The sequence below is a fragment of the Pantherophis guttatus genome, chromosome 3 (assembly GCF_059756535.1).
Source record: "Pantherophis guttatus breed Tessera chromosome 3, ASM5975653v1, whole genome shotgun sequence".
In the NCBI taxonomy this organism is placed as follows: domain Eukaryota; kingdom Metazoa; phylum Chordata; class Lepidosauria; order Squamata; family Colubridae; genus Pantherophis; species Pantherophis guttatus.
In genome coordinates this window covers 99964682-99984783 of record NC_142065.1, presented here as the reverse complement: position 1 = coordinate 99984783, position 20102 = coordinate 99964682, and the positions used below count along the sequence as shown (strand labels likewise).

The following is a 20102-nucleotide window of genomic DNA, read 5'->3' as shown; positions in this document are numbered from 1 at the left end:
TCTTGGGTAAATAAACACACTGGGCAACTGCTTGAAGAATAGGGTAGTTCATTCCATTGTGTAACATGGAGTATAGCAATCTAGGTACTTTAACTAGGATCTGCCAATATTTTTTTTTGGCTCCCAACACATGAACTTTTCTGTTATGTCTGCACCTCCCAAAGTTTTCTTTATTCACTCCTCCTAGTTACTGGAAGTTATATAACAAGAAACACTTGATTCCAGTTCACCAATTTTCTCCTTTATTTATTTGTAGTAAAATTGTTCAAATGTAAATGGAGACTAAATAATCTGGATGATTAGTTTATGAATATTCTCATACAATCCCTTTCATACTTAGAACTCTTGCTTTCTAAAATAAATCCCTTCGCCTCGAAGTATTTCCTTTGAAAGAATATCAGTTTAGATGGAACTATAAATCCTATCTAAAGTTTAAAATAGCATACATTTTGAAAAGTGTTTCAGTAAAAATATTTCTTTTAAATATCTGCCTCCTTGTAACAAAGGGGTTCAGCAGTTAAAGATGTTGAGCCCTGATTCAAGACCTGACTTCCCCACAACCGATCATGTCTACCTAACAGTTTGAAAGCATGCAAATGTGAGTAGATAAATAGGTACCACTTGGATGGGAAGGTAACAACATTCCCTGCTCCTTGGCATATAGTTATGTTGGCCACATGACCACAGAAAATGTCTTTGGACAATGCTGTCTCCATTGATTGAGAAACAGAGAAGAAAACCACCCCTTAGATACAACTGTACAGTAAAAACCTTTATCTTTATTTTTTACTCCTTATAACTTTTTTAATCCACCATGTTGTTTCTCACAATAGTCTACCAAGGGATACTTACAAGCAGGGAGGGAAATGTCTCTCTTCTATGCTTGTATTTCTACAACTCTTTTTTTTTTTTTATTAAAGGGAATGGGTTTAACTGGATGCGGAGGATTTTTTGTGGTTAATTCTTTTTATTTGATGTAAGCTACTGGGAGTCAGCCTCTAAATCTCAGCCATAAATAAATTTACTTCCCCAAGCTGCAAACTTGAGTCTTCAAGGCTCATAGTTCTTGCAATACTTCTCTTCCAATAAGTTATCCAATTCCCTTTTAAATCCACCCACATTGGTGGCTATCACCACATCTTGTGGTAATAAATAAATTTAAAAAACACTATACATTCTATGAAGAAGTTACTTCTTAGGTCTGTTCTAAAACTCCTGAGATCACTGGATGATCCCTGCTGCTAATTATTTATAAGAAGGGGAAAAAATGTCTCGTTTCTCCATGCCACACATACTTCTCAGTATTCAGGATTTTATTCCTTACCACCTCCCATTAAGAAAGCTCTCAAGGAAGGAAATCTAGAATATCTTTTCTTATTTATCTGTTTCCTTCTTTGAGAAAGTCAGGTATCCTATAACTTCTATAGTGGTGTGTCAATATATGTTAGATTAGGTGAGAGTGGGCAATGCAGTGGCTCAGCAATTAAAACACTGGGCTTGTCATCTGGAAAGCCAACAGCCCAGGTTTGAGACCCAGGTTTGAGACCAGAGTGCTGCCCCAGCTCCTACCAACCCAGCAGTATGAAATCATGTAAAGGCAAGTAGATAAATAGGCGCCATACCGCTATGCTGGCCACATGACCACAGAAATGAAAACGGAGATAAGCACCGCCCTCTGTAGTCGGCAATCTGCAGGGACTCCCTTAACTGAGGATGGCTATTTTTTATATCTTTATTTGTTGGAATATATATAGAGTTTTGAAGAAACGGGGACTGACATTTTATTTTTAGATGGTTTTACATTTAAAGTCTAGTTTTCAACTAGGAACTCAAAGTGTTGCCTATAGCAGAAACTTTCTCTTCATTTTGTCCTCCCAACTGTTCTGGGATGGCAGAAGTGGCTGAAATAGATGTTTTTCCAAATTCCCTCTTCAGTGGAAAATGAATAGAGGGTTTTGTACCCTGTATTTATTAAGTTCTCATTCAAGCACAGACTCAAAGTGAAACAAAAATTCATTCTACATTTCTGGCTTTCCTTAAAAGCACTTCTGGAAAGGAAATGTCTCTGTTTCTCACATACTCCTGGTTTAATTAATTCTTGGAAGAGAAAATGTATTATTTCAAATGAACTGCTTGTACATATGGAAGCTGCAACTGGAAATAACAAATGGAACAAGGTTGGAATAATCTGAACCAAATGTGGTTTTCCATGCCAAATTTGTATTTACAAAATAATACCCAGATGTGCATTTGTTCTTAGATTTTACATTTATCCATCCATATGAAACTTTGTTCTGCATGGTCTAGTAAAGCTCTACAAAAGTAATTGCAACAATAGAGTGGAAAGATGAGGTTATGTCTGCCTCATCTTGGAAAAAAAAAACTCTAGCAATAGAGAACGGCCCTTAAGAAACTTCATTTAATACAGATGTCCCCTGATCCTCCTCCAGTTAGATTGCATTTGTTGCAATTGAATATATTTTATTTTTTGACTATTTTCATAAGGCATCAAGTAGCTTCTTAGACAGATTCTAAAATATATCCACCAAATTTGAAATATTCAGACAAAAATCTTTGGCATCCAAGCGAAGAAAAAGGTGTGTGGTCCCATCCTCCTTTTCCTGACACTTTATGATTCATTTTCTGGCTTATATGAAATTAGAATTCCTCATGGCTTTTAAACTAGAAAATTTAGGCTTAACATCAGTTAACAAATCAAGATATTTACAGGAAAGAAAACTGGTTTACCCATACTATTAATAACATTTCAAAGTGAAGCATTATGGAAGGACTAGGGATTAGCGCTTGGTTTCTGGGTTTTGTTCAATTTACTAAACCACATCTGAGGGTTGACCAAGCCAATCCATTAAGGTTTTATTTTGCTAATATTAAGGATGTGGACTATCACGAATAAACATTGGGTAATTCCACTGGATTATTATGCCATGCCTTATAGCATTCAGTGCTTTAAACAAGCAAAATGGTAGGGTTTTTTTTTTGTGAATGGCTTTCCTTTTTTAATAATAATGATAGCATTAAAATGTTTGCTTCATGCAGCTACATTGTTTTTCACACACATTTTCTTGCTCGTGCTAATCTACATTCCATCATTTAGGTATGTCACTTTTGAAGAGAATGTATAACTGACTGGGATTGTCTCTTCTCAGTTGCTGCAGGCACAAATTATGCAGTCCGCTGCATTTATACCCCATCCACCTTCGCCCAGGAGCTCAAAAAAGATGCACAGTTTTCTTTCTTTTCCTTTTTCCCTTCCCTTCCACTCTTTAAAGAATCACAATAAGGTAGTTTAGTCTGAGAGATATTGACTGGCTCCAAAGTACACAATGAATGTGGGTTGTACTTTCAGCAGTCTAACCACACTGTAGAGTCGAGTAGTGAGCCCAAGAGACTAAAGGATAATATCACTCATCTATAACGTGAGTTATGTGTGAATCAATGCTCACCCCTCCTCTCCCCATCATCACTTAGACTTATTATTGGACTTATCACTGTAAATATCCTGAAACTGGTTACAGTAGTTCTCTAACAGTATAAATAATAGCTTGCTTTTATTTGAACCAGATATGCGATTCAAGTATTTTTTTTTCACAAAACGTTACTGAATTTAAAAAGAATATAAAGTACAAAAAAGAAAGTTGCAAAGACAAAATTGGGAAGCAGGGAAAAAACAACAGTGGGGGAAGGGTGTAGATAAGAAGGGGAAAATGGTATAAGTTCTGATTTTCTTTGGTACATGCATGAAATACAATGACCCTTTGAACTATAGAAAACCATAGCATACAGAGCTTCTGTGGTTATAAGCAGTTCCAGTCATCAGATCCCAAGGTTAAAGTTTCATTTCTTTCAGCTTCGAGGAAAAAGACCAAAAGTGGTTTCCAAGAAGAAACAAAGCTAGATAAAGTATTTTCTTTTGACCAAACAGTCAGTTTCATCTTCTTCACCAACTCCATTAACTTCATCTATTCTTCCATTGTTGATATTCCATTGTTGATATTGTTGATATTTGGGAATCCTTTCATTGTTGTATTTAAAGAAGCCTTGCTGCTGTTATCCTGTGTAAGAAAAGAATCTCATGTTTTTTGTTTTGATCATTTTGTGTGTCCATCAAATGTAGAACAAATCACTCTGGTTTCAATTATGCATTCAATTTTAGAATTCTCTGAATTTACACACACACACACGATCCCAGTATTTCTTAGCTTTCTTACACGTAAACTTCCAAGTATTTTTTAATTTGAAACATGAGAATTTGTTTTGGAAAATGGCATAAATCCTTGATATCATTACCTCTCTTTTCCTAGATCCCAATGAATTTGACAGGATATTGGAACCTCTGGATGTAAAGAGTAAAAAAATTCATGTTGTGGACAGTGGACTTACTTTTAATTTGCCATATCCACTTATCTTAAGACCTCAGCGAGGAGTTGATCTTATTATCTCATTTGATTTTTCTGCTCGCCCCAGTGATTCTAGTCCTCCTTTTAAGGTGAGTAACCTAGGGCAGTTATGGACCTGAATTGACAACCTACTTACTCTAGATTTTAAGTTTATAAGTCTTCCAACAAGTTCTGAGTAGTGGCTTAGAGGTTGGACCAGGTTCAAGAAAGATCAATATTAGAGCTCCCAATATTAGAAGTGCCCCTCCCACCCACTGTGGGTGGGAGGGGCAGATATGGTGGTAGCAGGGGGCCATATCATGTTTCGGGAGTGCGCACTCGCTGTTTGCGAACGATTGTGCACTCAGGTCCCCAATGCATCCCTCGTTCCCCGGGTTGCACAAATCCTCAGGGCCTGATGTTGTGCAACGCCAGGTCCGTGATAAACAAAGCCCCCCTCATTTACGATCTTGTTCAAAAGGGGGGAGTTGACCTGGCGGGTATTACAGAGACCTGGTTGGGCTGGGAGGGGGGGTTTCCCCTCGTTGAAATGTGCCCACCAGGCTTCCGCGCATTCCATCAGCCAAGGGCTCAGGGTAGGGGCAGGGTGGTGGTGGCTATTATAAAGGAAAGTCTTTGTCCGTGGGAGGCCACTGTACCTCAGATAGCCGGATGTGAGTCCCTCCTTATGAAATGGGGTCATGGGGTGCAGATGGGCTTGCTGATTGAGTACCTGGCTCCCTGCCATGTAGCAGTGGCCCTGCCCGAGCTGCTCAATGTAATAGCCGAGGTGGCGGTAGATACCCCCAGACTTATGGTCATGGGGGATTTCAACCTGCCATCTGTCGGTGAAATGTCAGAGGCAGCCCGGGAGTTCATGGCTTCCATGATGGCCATGGACCTGACCCAGTTAGTTTAAGACCCTACTCACATGGAGGGACACACTCTGGACTTGATTTTTGTCTCTGGTCAGTGGCTGAATGATCTAGAAACAGGAGATATAGCCATCAAGCCCTTGTCATGGTCAGATCATTCACTCCTTCGACTAGACTTTTGAGCCGCTATCCTCCGCTGCAGGGAGACGGAACCAACTAGGTGGTTCCGTCCCAGGCGTCTGATGGATCCGGATAAGTTCCTGACGGAGCTTGGGCCATTCCCTGAGACTCTGGCTCATGACTTGACTGAAGAACTGGTGGCCACCTGGGATAGGGCGGCCGCTGGACCTTTAGATTGCGTCATGCCTTTGCGGCCTCTGACCTGGTGCCGATCCCAATTGGCTCCCTGGTTTTCCGAGGAGCTGAGGGAAATGAAGCACAGGAAAAGATGCCTGGAGAGCGATTGGAAGGCCAGCCATTCCAAATCTGACCGAACACTGGTGAGGTCTCATATTAAGATCTACCTAGTGGCGATAAGAGCGGCAAAATCTAATTATTTTTCCGCTCTTGTTGTGTCTGCAGATAACCACCCAGCTGCTCTGTTTAGGGTGACCTGCTTCGTATTTCATTTGGGAGCGCGGGAAGATCCCTTGCAGAGTAGGGCTGAGGATTTTGTGCAATACCTACATGATAAAATTGTTCAGATTTGGGAAGGCTTGGACTGTGACTGGGTAGGTTCAGATGGGGTGATGGAGGTGGGTCTTGAGAGTGTTATCTGGGAGGAGTTTGACCATGTGACTCCTGAGGATGTGGACAGGATTCTGGGTAGACTTAGTGCTGCCACATGTTTATTGGACTCCTGGTTGGTGCTGGCCTCCCGGGCAGTCACATGAGGCTGGCTCCAGGTGATTATTAACGCTTCTTGGAATGAGGGTTTCTTCCCCTCGGCCTTGAAAGAGGTGGTGGTGAGGCTCCTCCTCAAGAAGCCTTCCCTGTACCCGGCTGTATTAGCGAACTATCGTCCAGTCTCCAACCTTTGCTTTGTGGCGAAGGTTGTTGAGAGTGTGGTGGTGCGACAACTTCCCCAGTACCTGGATGAAGCTGTCTATCTAGATCTGTACCAGTCGGGCTTCAGGCCAGGGTACAGCACGGAAACGGCATTGGTCACATTGGTTGATGATCTCTGGAGGGCTTGGGACAGAGGTTGTTCCTCTGTCCTGGTCCTATTAGATCTCTCAGCGGCTTTTGATACCATCGACCATGGTATCATGCTGCGCCGGCTGGTGGGGTTAGGAGTGGGGGGCACCGTGTTGCGGTGGTTCTCCTTCCTCTATGACCGTATGCAGTCTGTGTTGGCAGGGGGACAGAGGTTGACCTCAAGGTGCCTTGTTTGTGGGATGCCACAAGGGTCGGTCCTCTCGCCCCTCCTGTTCAACATTTATGTGAAGCCGCTATCATCTGTGGTTTTGGGGTGAAGTTCCATCAATACGCTGATGATACTCAGCTGTACATCTCCACCCCAGACCACCCCAATGATGCCCTTGATGTGATGTCCCGGTGCCTGGAGGCCGTGCGGATCTGGATGGGGAGAAACAAGCTCAGACTCAACCCCTCCAAGACCGAGTGGCTGTGGTTTCCGGCGTCCCATTATAGCCAGCTGGTTCCATCGCTGACTATTGGGGGGGAGATTTTGGCCCCCTCAGAGAGGGTTCGCAACTTGGGTGTCCTCCTGGATGCATGGCTGTCTCTAGAAGATCATGTGATGGCTGTGGCCAGGGGGGCTTTTTATCAGGTTTGCCTGATTCACCAGTTGCGTCCCTTTCTGGATCGGGACTCCTTGTGCACGGTCACTCATGCTCTCGTCACTTCCCGCCTGGACTACTGTAATGATCTCTACATGGGGGTCCCCTTGAAGAGCACTCGGAGGCTCCAACTGGTCCAGAATGCGGTTGCGCGGGTGATTATGGGAGCGACACGGCACACCCATGTAACACCTCTCCTGCGCGAGGTGCACTGGCTCCTGGTGGTCTTCCGGGTACGATTCAAGGTGCTGGTTACCATCTTTAAAGCGCTCCATGGCTTAGGACCTGGGTACTTACGAGATCGCCTTCTGCCACCGATAGCCTTCCACTGGCCAATACGCTCCTACAGAGAGGGACTCCTTAGGGTGCCGTTGGTCAAACAATGTCGACTGGCGACCCCCAGGGGGAGAGCCTTCTTGGTGGGGGCACCTGCCCTCTGGAATGAATTGCCCCCGGAGATATGTATGATCCCTGACCTATGCACCTTTCGCCGTGCCCTCAAGACATTATTGTTTCAACAAGCAGGGCTGGTTTACACATGAATTTTAATGGTTTGTTTTAGTTTTTAATAATATTGGGGCCAAATTATTTAGTATGTTTTAAAACTGTTTTTAAATTTTATGGATATATGTGTTTTATTGTTGGCTGTGCACCGCCCTGAGTCCCTCGGGAGAAGGGTGGTATAAAAATTTAAATAAATAAATAAATAAATTGAGCTATATAAACCTGAAGTAGTCAGACTTGTTCAGCTCAATCCTACCTCACAGAAAGGAGGGGATAAAAGGTGAGGTAAGTCAGTTATAAATAGACTGAACATAAATTTTATTATATATTTATGATGTAGATATTACATTTAACAAAGAGAATGGTAAATACTGGGGAGAAAATATCCTCTGATTGGACATTTTCTAATCAAGCAAAAATCATCGTCAACAGACTCTTCTATGGTTATTTAGCTACAGTATAGATTGGAAACTAGATCTGTTCTAAGGACTAGATACAATTCTACCCTTGGCCAAAGAGGTTTGATAATATTTGGAGGGTTACTTTTTTGTGTGCAGGAAATTACTTATTCTAGCCATTTGGGAGAAATTAATTTCCACTAGCAGAAGTCTTTTATTGTCCTGTGGAATGGTTGCAAGGATAGCTTAGCCAAGTCACCCTCCATGGAATAAGTTCAAAGGAGTGAAACACAAAACAGATTTCTCTGCTTTAGACTGTGTCCTCATCTGTCCTACATATTTATTCCCATCTGAGAAAAATGTGGGTGGGCTGAAACTCAACATCTGCTCCAACTAGAATATCTTAAACAATGGTTGTGCCTAAACTTGGCCATTTCATGCCATACCCCTTTGGAAAATGTACCGTTCAGAGATTTTGTTGAGTATACAACTATGCGTGTGGCTTATTTGACACACTGAAAGAAGTAAATTCTCGTTTCATTTATTGTGCTGTAAATATACTTCGTAATACTACCAGGAAAAATATCAGATAGAGATAACATTATACATTTGGGGAAATATTTGGCACATTGATCATACAATAGACACTTGAGAATAATGTCATGGCTTTTGGGAAACATGGAAAAAAAAATAGAAATTGAGCCATAAGTGTCAGCATAATTTGTAGCATTACATGAAACTGCCTTTATGACGCAGGAAATGTTATGACCCTCTTGTTTTATAGAGATCCACCCTTTTATATTCAATTAAATGTTACATTTATAATTGCAACCATACCAAACTCATTGGGTAGTGTTTCTCACAAAAAGCTACTGACGACTTAATAATACTACTAATAAACTGAAATGTGGGATTTTATATAGTAGCATTCTCAAACTTTGCTGTTTGAAAGCTTGGTTTATGCTTTTATACTTCCTGCTCTATGGACACCATGTTTTCCGCAGGGAGGGAAAAAGAAATAGGATTCTCTCTATTATTCTTGCAGTTTGAAGAGTACCACCGCAATTCTGCCCTTTTATTAGGATCTTGAAAAGCAATAAAGTCTAACATTTATATTATCTAACAGCTAATCACAAACAGATGTTGAAGGGCCATCCAATATTGCACCAAATGACCATTATTTAGAATATTATATTCTTCAGTTTCCACAGAGTGTATTAAAAGATTCAGCTGTTGAACAGATACTGGGGTTTTTATTTTTTACTAACATGAGGGGGGGGAGAGAGAGAGAGAGAGAGAGAGAGAGAGAGAGAGAGAGAGTTTATTCATAGATCATATTTTATTAACAAATAAAACATTTAAGCAGTCATGATTTTCTTCTAATAGAAAGGAAGTATGAGATTGTAGTGTTCTGAGGCAGAACCATCTTACACTGTATTGTAAGGTTTTTTCTCTAACTCTGTTTTTTCAAAGTACAAATAATTAAATGGGTGCCAAAAGAATAAACAAGATTACATTTTTATTGCATTTTCCCTATTTAATGTTCTCTTAACTCTTAACTGAAGCAAAGAAATAAGTGATATCATTATGGCAGGAAATAAGGTATTTCCTTTACCAGAAGAAAAATATATTGAAATCAAGAGAAAGCTACAATTTTAATGGTATTTTACACTCATTGTGCCTCTTCACAACAAAAGATTGATGCAAAGTACATGTTTAATCAGTGTTGAACAGAAATGCCTATATTTGATTTGAACATAGAAGTATCACATGAGCTATATTTCTGATAATTTTCCTATGAAAGGGGATGAACCACTAGAAGCTCAAAAAAGTAATAGAAATAAAAACAATGACAGTGTCTCTTCTTCATCTTTAAAAAATTAAGCACTTGTCTTTACAATTATATTTAGATGACAGTTCCTTAATTTTGGCTTTTAAATCTTTCCTTTGACGTGATAACTGAAGGAAATGATGTTATTGCCAAGCTGCAAGAGTTGATGCTATTTTGATTTCCAGCTTTTCTATAATGAGAAATTACTATAAGCTCCTAAATTGTTGTTAACAAAATGTCTTTTCATGCTGTTCCTTCTGTTTCTCTAACATATGTTACAATTAGAATTTTACATTGCAATAAAGATATAAAAACGGAACAGTAGAATAAGAAAAAAAAAGGAAATAAAAAAAGAAAAGAACTGAAAAAAAAAAGAAAGAAAACATAGAATTTTGAGTTCCATCCTTCTTTCTATTGAGTAATTGCCATCTTACTCTTTCCCCTCCTCTTTCCCCTTTCTAATCCCCACATTCATAAATTAGTTTTTTCTTAGTCCATATAAAAAGTATATAAAAACTTAGTCCAGTCTTTAAAAATAATCTTTTATCATTTTTTGCCTGACCAACTTGATCAGCTTTGCCATTTCTATGAACTCCATTTATCCATTCCTCTGTTGTGGATATTCATGCTATCTGTTCTCTGTGGTTTTGTGGTTTTGGAGATATGGGAATATGTTTTGTAATCTGCAATGGCATGTGCAGGGTGACTTTGTTTTGAATGAGAAAGGGTGCAGTCCGTGATTTCCAGTTTCCAAAAATGGAACTAAAGCAATTGTTTGTCCTCTGGGTAGAATAATGTGGTTGTAGATGTACGGAAACATCTTGCCCAGCTGAGAAATCCATGTGATGAAAAGGATTAAACATTATCACTTAGTGCAATGTGAAATCCGAACCATTATTTTGCAATGAAGTTTTTACTTTGTATTGTCATTTTATGGGTTAGAAATATTTGCTTCTAATGATTTTAATGTTTTTATGTTGTAAGCCGCCCAGAGTCACTTCGAAACCAGATGGGTGGCAAATAAACTCAATTAATAATTTTAAAAATAAATAATAAAATAATAGAAGACTATATGTCTATGGAGATTGTCAGTTATCCGAGTCATGGTTGGCTCGAAGGATCTTTTTCAAAAGGCAACTGGACTTTGTTTTTCTTGGAAGATGTTTTGCTTCTCATCCAAGAAGCTTGTTCAGTTCTAAATGAATGGCGGAGGATGGTTGTGATGTGCATCTTTCCATCTTCCAACAGTCAGTCAGAACAATAGAAGACTATTCTCCTTTCTCTCAATTATGCATGATTGTATCAGTTTGTCCTTTCTTGTGTTCCTTTATATGATGTCTGTGTCTTGAAAAAATATGACTTTCTTTCTAGGAAATTTTACTTGCTGAAAAATGGGCCAAAATGAACAACCTTCCTTTCCCGAAAATAGACCCAAATGTGTTTGATCGTGAAGGATTAAAAGAGTGTTATGTCTTCAAGCCCAAAAATCCTGCATCTGAAATAGATTGTCCCACGATTATTCATTTTGTTTTGGCCAATATTAACTTCAGAAATTATAAAGCACCAGGTCAGTGCCAGAAAAGCATCATTACCACAAAAAATAAACCTAACAATCAGTTTTGTGTAAGATAAACCTTGCTCTGTACAGATTTATGCTCTTTTATTTTATTTTTTAACACTGAATTTACTTTCTTTTTCTGTCTTTCTTTTTGGGAAAGGGAGGTAGGAATATCTTTGCAACTGCTGTTTCTGTTTCAAACACATTAAAATATATATCCATTGTCTACACAACGGACGATGAATTTCAAATATAAGAAATTACTCCTTAGCTTATCAGTTTATTTAGATCAGATGGGCAATGTAATGTAAATAAAGTCACATTTTTGCCAACAATGCAATTGCACTCTAGATTTGGATTTCTTGCCTGTTTGAGGAACAATTTAAAAACAATCCTGCATTCGCGAGAATCTTAAGACAATAAAAAAAAAACTTGTCCAAAAAAATAGTCCAATCACTTATGGCATTATGTGACTACATAACCAATTATCTCTGGTTTTCACACACACTCCAAATTTTGTACAGGTAGTCCTCTACTTAAAACCATAATTGAGCCCAAATTTTCCTTTGCTAAGCAAGAGAGTTGTTAAGTGAGTTGTGCCTCAGTTTTCGATCTTTTCTGCCACAGTTTGTTAAATTGCTATAATTGTTAAGCAAATTACTGAAGTTGTTAAGTGAGTCTGGCTTCCCCCATTGACTTTGCTTGTTGGAAGCCAGCTGGAAAGGTTACAAAAGATGATGACATGACCCCAGGACACTGCAACTGTCATAAATACATACCAATTATCAAGCACCCGAATTTTGATCACATGACCATAGGGATGCTGCAACATTTCTCAGTGTGAAAACCAAACAGTCATTAAATAAATGGTTGTAAGTCAAGGACTACCTATATCCGTGATGGCGAATCTATGGCACGGGTGCCACAGGTGGCACATGGAGCCATATCTGTGGGCACGCGAGCATTGCCCTAGCTTAGCTCCAGTGCACATGCGCGTGCCGGCCAGCTGATTTTCAGGCCTCCCGGGCCCACCGGAAGTCAGGAAATGGGCTGTTTCCAGTTTCTGGAGGGCCTCCGGGTGGGTGGGGAAGGCTGTTTTCACCCTCTCCAGGCTCCTAGAAAGTCTTTGGAGCCTGAGGAAAGCGAAAAACAGGCCTACCGGGCCCACTGTGCCATCGCGTGCCAAAAGCAGGGGGAGCATGGGGGGGCACGCACGCATGCGTGATAGCGGGGCGCATTGAATTATGGGTGTGGGCACGTGCGCATATGAGCCCCCTGTGCTACCCCGGTTTTTGGCACGTGACGGCAAAAAGGTTAGCCATCACTGACCTATATGGTATCCAGCTGTAAAAATATTGGTCAGTTTTTGATATAGCTTGTATAGTCTATGCCAACTTTGTCAAGCTTTGTACACCAGAAGTTAAAATCGACAGGCAACTGATTTGGATTAATATATCATTATTTTACATGGATTTTCTTTACCTTTTTAAGATAATTTTTATATTCTTGATATTCAGTTGTTATTTCATTCTATCTCTTTATGATCTTTGGAGCAAACGTGTATGGCATCTTATAAGATTCTGAAACCAATAAGCCAAAATTCCATTTCAGACAGTAGCAAAGGTTCAATAAGATTCATTAATGTTTCACTGACTTTGCTGAAACCATTGCTTATTCTTGGTAGCACTCTCAGTGTGCCTAGGAATTTAAAGAATGAAAGGAGGAGGAGCTTGCAAGGGAAATTCACAGTTATTAAACACTCAATTGCGTGCAATCTATACCCATCTGCTGAATTATTTGGTCTTAAGATATCTTTTACTTTGCTGTCTAATGATAGGTGTTCCAAGAGAAACTCAAGAAGAGAAAGACTTCGCTGACTTTGATATTTTTGATGATCCTGACTCACCATTCTCCACCTTCAACTTCCAGTATTCAAATGAGGCTTTCAACAGGTTGCACGATCTGATGGAGTTCAATACCCTTAACAACTTAGATGTATGTATAATATACAAGGGAATTTTTAGATGCTCTGTTGAATTCAATGATTCGTATATCTACCATTTAAGGGTTCTTTCTTCTATCTTGATAATTGTTATTAATTTCTAGATAATTCCCTTTCACTTTCAAAACCAGAAAGAAAATGGGTCCAGATAACATAAAATAAAAATGTATATGTTAAATAACACAGCCAATGATCCTTCTGCTATACCTTACTTGTATATAGTGGGTCCAATTTTGAACATCAGGGAAAAAAACCACCCAGTTTCCATATTATTATTTGGAGAGCAAGGGATGGAAAAAGAAAATTATTAAACATAGACAGATGACAATACAATAAATGATCACTGAAGCTGTTGGGCAATGCCAGCGCAATAGGTTTATTGGGCAAAAGTAACAATTTCCTCAATTATGGGAGATAAGGAAGAGTATGTTAATATTGTCCATACTTCTGCCTTGAGTTCTGCAAACAAAGCTTGGGAAAAACCAAGATTCCTGTTGCTGCTTTGAAGTGCTTTCTGCTTTAGAGTTCCATTGATTCTTGCCTGCAGAGAGTTACACCTATTATTTCTTCAGCAGTTTGGAAAAGTAGATGAGTAGACAGAAATGATGTCTACTTTTAAATAATTGGCAGCTCTTTTATTCAGTGAGAGCATAGTGCAGAATAAATTTTAGCTCCTTCTTTGTTTGCCTTCAGTAATCTAGGATAGGATTTAAGAAAGAATTATTTAAACAAGAAAATCCTTCTATATTCCTTGCAAATCTATAAATTGTAGATAAATGAGGCGTTGATTTTTTTTTTTTTACAGAAAGGTGTTCAGCAACATATATTTAAATGGGGATGATCTTAATTCTTATATCTTTGCTTTCTTCTAAAAAGCAGCAGGCAAAAACCTTGGATTGGCTTTTTATTGATTCCTTCTTAATATGACTATCACCCCAAACTGTGAATGTTCCTATTTCAGAATTCATTTCATTTTCATTTTCATTCATTTATTAGATTTGTATACCGCCCTACTCCCTAAGGACTCAGGGCGGTGAACAGGGACAGAATAAAACACATAAATACAAAAGTTAAAAAATATAATTAAAACCAAATTAAATAATTTCACCCGAGACAATTAAAATTCCCAATAATTTAAAAACAAATTAAAATTTCAGTTTAAAAAATTTAAAAGAAAGGGGAGAAAATTAGGCCAGGCCGGCCTGCTGGAATAGGAGGGTCTTAAGAGCACGGCGGAAAGTGCGCAGATCCGGGATCCTCTGTATCTCCGGGGGGAGCTCGTTCCAGATAGTAGGTGCCCCCACAGAGAAGGCCCTCCCCCTGGGGGCCACCAGTCGACATTGTTTGGCTGACGGCACCTGGAGGAGCCCCTCTCTATGAGAGCGTACCGGCCGGTGGGAGGCTGTTTGTGGTAGTAGGCGGTCCCGTAAATAACCAGGTCCTAAGCCATGGAGTGCTCTAAAGGTGGTAACCAAAACCTTGAAGTGCACCCAGAAGACCACCGGGAGCCAGTGCAGCTCGCGCAGGAGAGGTGTCACACGGGAGCACCATGTTGCTCCCATAACCACCCGCGTGGCCGCACTCTGCGCCAGTTGGAGCCTCCGGGTGCTCCTCAAGGGGAGCCCCATGTAGAGAGCATTACAATAGTCCAGGCGGGAGGTGACGAAGGCATGAGTGACTGTGTGTAGGGAGTCCCGATCTAGAAAGGGATGCAACTGGCGAATCAGGTGAACCTGATGAAAGATCCTCCCGGTCACGGCCGTCAAGTGCTCTTCTAAAGACAGCCGTGAATCCAGGAGGACGCCCAAGTTGCGAGCCCTCTCCGTGGGGGCCAGTGATTCGCTCCCAATAGTCAGCGATGGCGTCAACTGACTATATCGGGATGTCGGAAACCACAGCCACCTGGTCTTGGACGGGTTGAGCCTGAGCCTGTTCCCCCCCATCCAGATCCGCACGTCAGCCAGACAGAATATGATGCAGACATATTCTTAGGGCTAATATTATCTTGGCATTAAGGCAGGGGTGAAATCCAGCAGGTTCTGACAGGTTCTGGAGAACCAGTGGCAGAATTTTTGAGTAGTTCAGAGAACCGGCAAATACCACCTCTGGCTGGCCCCAGAATGGGGTGGGAATGGAGATTTTACAATATCCTTCTCCCAGGAGTGAGGAGAGAATGGGGTCCCCTGGAATGGAGTGGGAATGGAGATTTTGCAGTATCCTTCCCCGCCACACCCACCAAGCCACGCCCACCAAGCCACATCACGCCCATCAAACCATGCCCACAGAACTGGTAGTAAAAAAAATTGAATTTCACCACTGCATTAAGGAAACATAATTGTCATCTCAACCTGGTTCGCTCTAAATGCATCAGACCTTAATTCCAATAGTCTCCAATCAGCCTACACATGGTCTTTGTGGACTGGGACTGGATTTCTCTTGAGGCTGAAAGCATTTCCCCTAAGCATTCCTATGGGAGGAGTATCTATGGAGATTCTCAGTCATCCAGGTCATATTTTTCCCAAAGGTGTTTTTTTCAAGAGGCAACTGGACTTTCTTGTTTTTCTTTGAAGACGTTTTGCTTCTTATCCAAGAAGCTTCTTCAACTCTGACTGGATGGTGGGGAAGGATTTATACTCCTTGCACACAGTTGGTCATTTGCATTCTTTTAGAGAATTGTTGAGGCCACCTGGAGCTTTATCTGTGTCCTCAGGGTCACCTGACCAGTGCAAATGGGTGTGGAGTCTCCTTGGAACTGCTGAAAGGACTGTGTTGTAGACTGGAGATAGATGATGTTGTATCTATCTTCTTGGATGAGAAGTAAAACGTCCTCAAAGAAAAACAAGAAAATCCAGTTACCTATGGGAGTAGTAATTGGCAACAATTTTGGAATGCAGTGCCTATGCGCCACTCAGCCCCTCCCATATGATAATGCAATTTATGGTGGATTTCCTGTTTAAGGATTGGAGAAAATTCCAAATCCAGGCTCAGTCTGCTTCTCCTTTCTTATTTGCTGTAGAAGTTACAGTCAAGCATGTATCAAAATATTTTTAGATTGCATTCTAAAGTTGTTCACTATTCCAAATGCAATGAAGCCTTCTTTTACTAGATCTTGATGCAATAGACTTCCCAGGCAGCACATCAACTTTCTGCTATTTGCTTAATGATGCCATCATGCAAATAAGCATAATTTATATCATTTGATTATGACTTCATTGTATTTTGTTTACATAGGCAAACATAAATATTCAAATTATGCAAATCTCTGTGATGCCTGTACTCCTCCTAGGTTCTTTCCCTAACTTAATCCTTTCAGATGAGGTTTCATTTGTAAATTTCTAAAAGCACCTTGTTTTTCCTTGCTCTAACCTTACTTTCTCATTATTACTTTAATTTCAGAAATCCATTTTGTAGGCTTAAGATATGAACCAAACCCTTAGAACTAGTAAGATACTTTCATACTTTAGTCAGTTCTGGCCATGAATTTACCTGTTAAGCTTTATTATTATTTTTTTAAATAGTTTTTATTGAATACAAATATTAAAAAAGACATACATAACATATACACAACAAACATTTATACAACATATACACAAAAAGAGTGTAATTTCTTCTTAAGCATTTTTTCAGAGTGACGTTCTACAATTCTACTTATAATATATTCCTTCACCTCTCTTTAATCTAATAATATTTTTATTACATATATATGTATCAATCGGTAATATATCCCCTATATTTTTTGTATATTTCTATTTTTTAACCAATTATACCAATTATTCCATATTTTATAATAGTCTGATTCTTCTTTTTCTTGTAATTCTTTGGTTAACCTATCCATTTCAGCGCATTCTAAAATTTTCCCTATTACTTCTGTTTCACTTGGTATTTTTTCTTGTTTCCAATTTCTTGCGTAGGTTATTCTTGCAGCAGTTAATATATGGATTGTAAGATATTTGATATCCTTAGGGTATGATTTGTTAAATATTCCTAATAAAAATGTTTCTGGTTCTTTTTCAATCTGTGTTTTTGTTATTTGTTCCAACCATTTTTTGATGTTAGACCAAAATTTCTTTGCTGCCGGGCACGTCCACCATAAATGATAGAAAGTCCCTTGTGCCTTTTTGCACTTCCAACAAATTGGGCTATTTTTAGGTTGTATTTTTGCCAATCTGGTTGGAGACATATGCCACCGATAAAACATTTTCAGTTGGTTTTCCTTGTACGCCGTTGCTTTCGTTAACTTTAGATTTACCTGCCAGAACTTTTCCCATTTTTCCAAAGGTATTGTGTGTTTGATATTTTGAGCCCACTTGATCATCGTTAAGCTTTAAAGCCTGTTAAGCTTTATTAACAAGTAGAGCTTCTAATTAATACATATTGGGCAAAATTGCATGGTGAACTCCTTCTACAGAATGCAGAAAGATATAACTTTGTTTATGAAAAAGCAGAAAATTTGCTAATGTTTCATTGAAGAGGAAAAGGAAGGCACGTGACTTCCATTTGCATAGACAATGACATTTTTGTTACATTTAACATTTTGTAACCCATCCTCCCTTCCCCATAGAAATTCCACATATGGACATGTTGATGCATGTTCAATACAAGCGAAATTTATCTATTTGTTAATTAAATTTATATGCTGCCAATCTCATGGTTTCAGGCAACTCTGAGCAATAGAAGTTGATTTGAAGGTCTCTTTCACAAAACAGAAAAATTGAGGAATGATTAGATGGAAAAGCTGGGAAACTTAGTTTATGGTTGTGCTCCTGGACAAAATCACAGTCTTTATATGTAAAATACAGTTGAAGGGTTTTTTTTGCTAGACAGTTTAGTAATTACTAACATTACTTTTTCTGCAAAAGTTGGAACTGTTGGGTATATTATGATTAAAAGATGCCATCTAGTGGTTAAATTTCATTCTCCATTAAAAAAAACACACTGTGTACAAATTAAAAACAAAAAGCATAAATCATAAAATCATACATCACGATTGTCCATGATAATATTTTCATCCAAGTCTTTGCTATTGCATACATTCACCTTTCAAATAATCTCCTTAGCCAAAAGTAATTCTAACTGAAAATGGAGTCCCAGATATTAAACTATGAACATAATGTCTGAAAGAAGGGAAAAATGCCCCCAAAGGATATACAAGATCAGTGCACATATTATCTTGTCCATACCTTGGTGGAATAAGTCCAGCCTTCACTTGCATTAAAGATATGTGAAGGAATTTTTGCTGCTGCTTCTGTGTTTATGCACTTATGAAATTGTGCTATTAACTTTGGATCGTGGCTAGAATCTGTCATCTTTCTGGAGAATGGTATCACAGTATATATTAGAAAATGCCTTCCTCTTTTTTATTTCAGAAAGTAGAAGATTGCAGCAATTTATACATAGAGAGAGAGGAAGGGAGGGAGAGGGGGGGCTTATGCACACTTGGGCGTGTGCATAAACTCTTTAGGACTCTCTTGTGTTTCACATTCAAAGACTCAAAAAGGAATTTTGGATTATTCATGTGCTGTAGTACATGTATGGAAAATGTATGTGTGTTTCTTTATATGCATATAAACAAATATACACAAAGAGAACTGGATCATTATATTTCTATCAGAAACTATTTCTTTAATGTAATTGATCTTTTATTCGTTTAGTGTAAAAAGTATACAGTGCAAATCTGATAGATACCGTGTTTCACTGAAAATAAGACCCAACTGGAAAATAAATCCTAGCATGATTTTTCAGGATGCTTGTAATATAAGCCCTACCCCCAAAATAAGCCCCAGTTAAGATCGTCAGCCAGATGGATGCATTTAGTATGGTATTTCCTCAAAAATAAGACATAACTGGAAATTAAGCCCTAATGCATCTTTTGAAGCAAGAAAATAATATAAGACCTGATCTTATTTTGGGGAAACATAGTACCTCTTTAGAGGAAGGTTCCACTGAGATTAATGGAACATATTCCTCTGTAAGCAGGCAGAGCATATATGGCAGCAAATTTAGATACTTTTTAAAAGGTTTTATCCTGTGAAGAAAAGGAAATTACAAAACAGAACAACATTATATCCTTTGTTTGATACTGATGCTTGTGTAATTAGACAACAGAAAATGCAGGGTATTCTACTTTTACCACTGGTACAGTTTTGATGCTATTTTTGCTTCTTTCTTCACAGGTAATCAAAGAAGTGATAACAGACAGTATTGAGTATAGAAGGCAGAACCCATCACGCTGTTCTGTATCACTCAGCAATGTTGAAGCAAGGAGATACTTCAACAAAGCTAAAAGCAATAACCACACATAAGGATCAATACGAATTTTGCTACTTAGAGCCAAGGATTGTTGCATTGATCAAATAGACTATATGCAGAAAAGAATCCTCTGGGAATGGATCATTACAAAATAAAGGAATTCAATTGCATCCATGATGATGATGATGATGATGATGATGATGATGATGATGATGAAAATGATAGCAGGTTTATTTTCAGCTAGAAACCTAATAACACGTACAGTATAAATTCCAAAATAAGACATAAAGGAAGAAGGAGAAAAAAGGACAAAGTAAAATACTTAACACAATAGAATTCATAAACATCATAGTAGATAATAATGGTAAAATAAAGTAAAATTTAAAAAATTGGTTCAACTGGTTTTTTTTCAGATTATATTAATCTTCTGACCCGGTTATTCTTGTATATTTCTCCTCATTCCTTTAAAACACTTCTACACTTAAG

The 20102-nt window shown here is 38.9% G+C and overlaps 1 protein-coding gene across 4 annotated transcripts in view; it reads left to right on the top strand.

Moving 5' to 3' along the window:
- Nucleotides 1-19894, top strand: part of PLA2G4A (phospholipase A2 group IVA) — a 75588-nt gene extending 55694 nt beyond the window's left edge. For all 4 annotated transcript variants that reach the window (XM_087890090.1, XM_087890092.1, XM_087890093.1 and 1 more), the window contains 4 exons: nt 4323-4507; nt 11179-11374; nt 13203-13360; nt 19541-19894. In XM_087890090.1, the coding sequence (XP_087746216.1) occupies nt 4323-4507; nt 11179-11374; nt 13203-13360; nt 19541-19669 (668 nt within the window). In that variant the 3' untranslated portion in view covers nt 19670-19894. The remainder of the gene's footprint in view (nt 1-4322; nt 4508-11178; nt 11375-13202; nt 13361-19540) is intronic.
- Nucleotides 19895-20102: the final 208 nt, after the last annotated feature.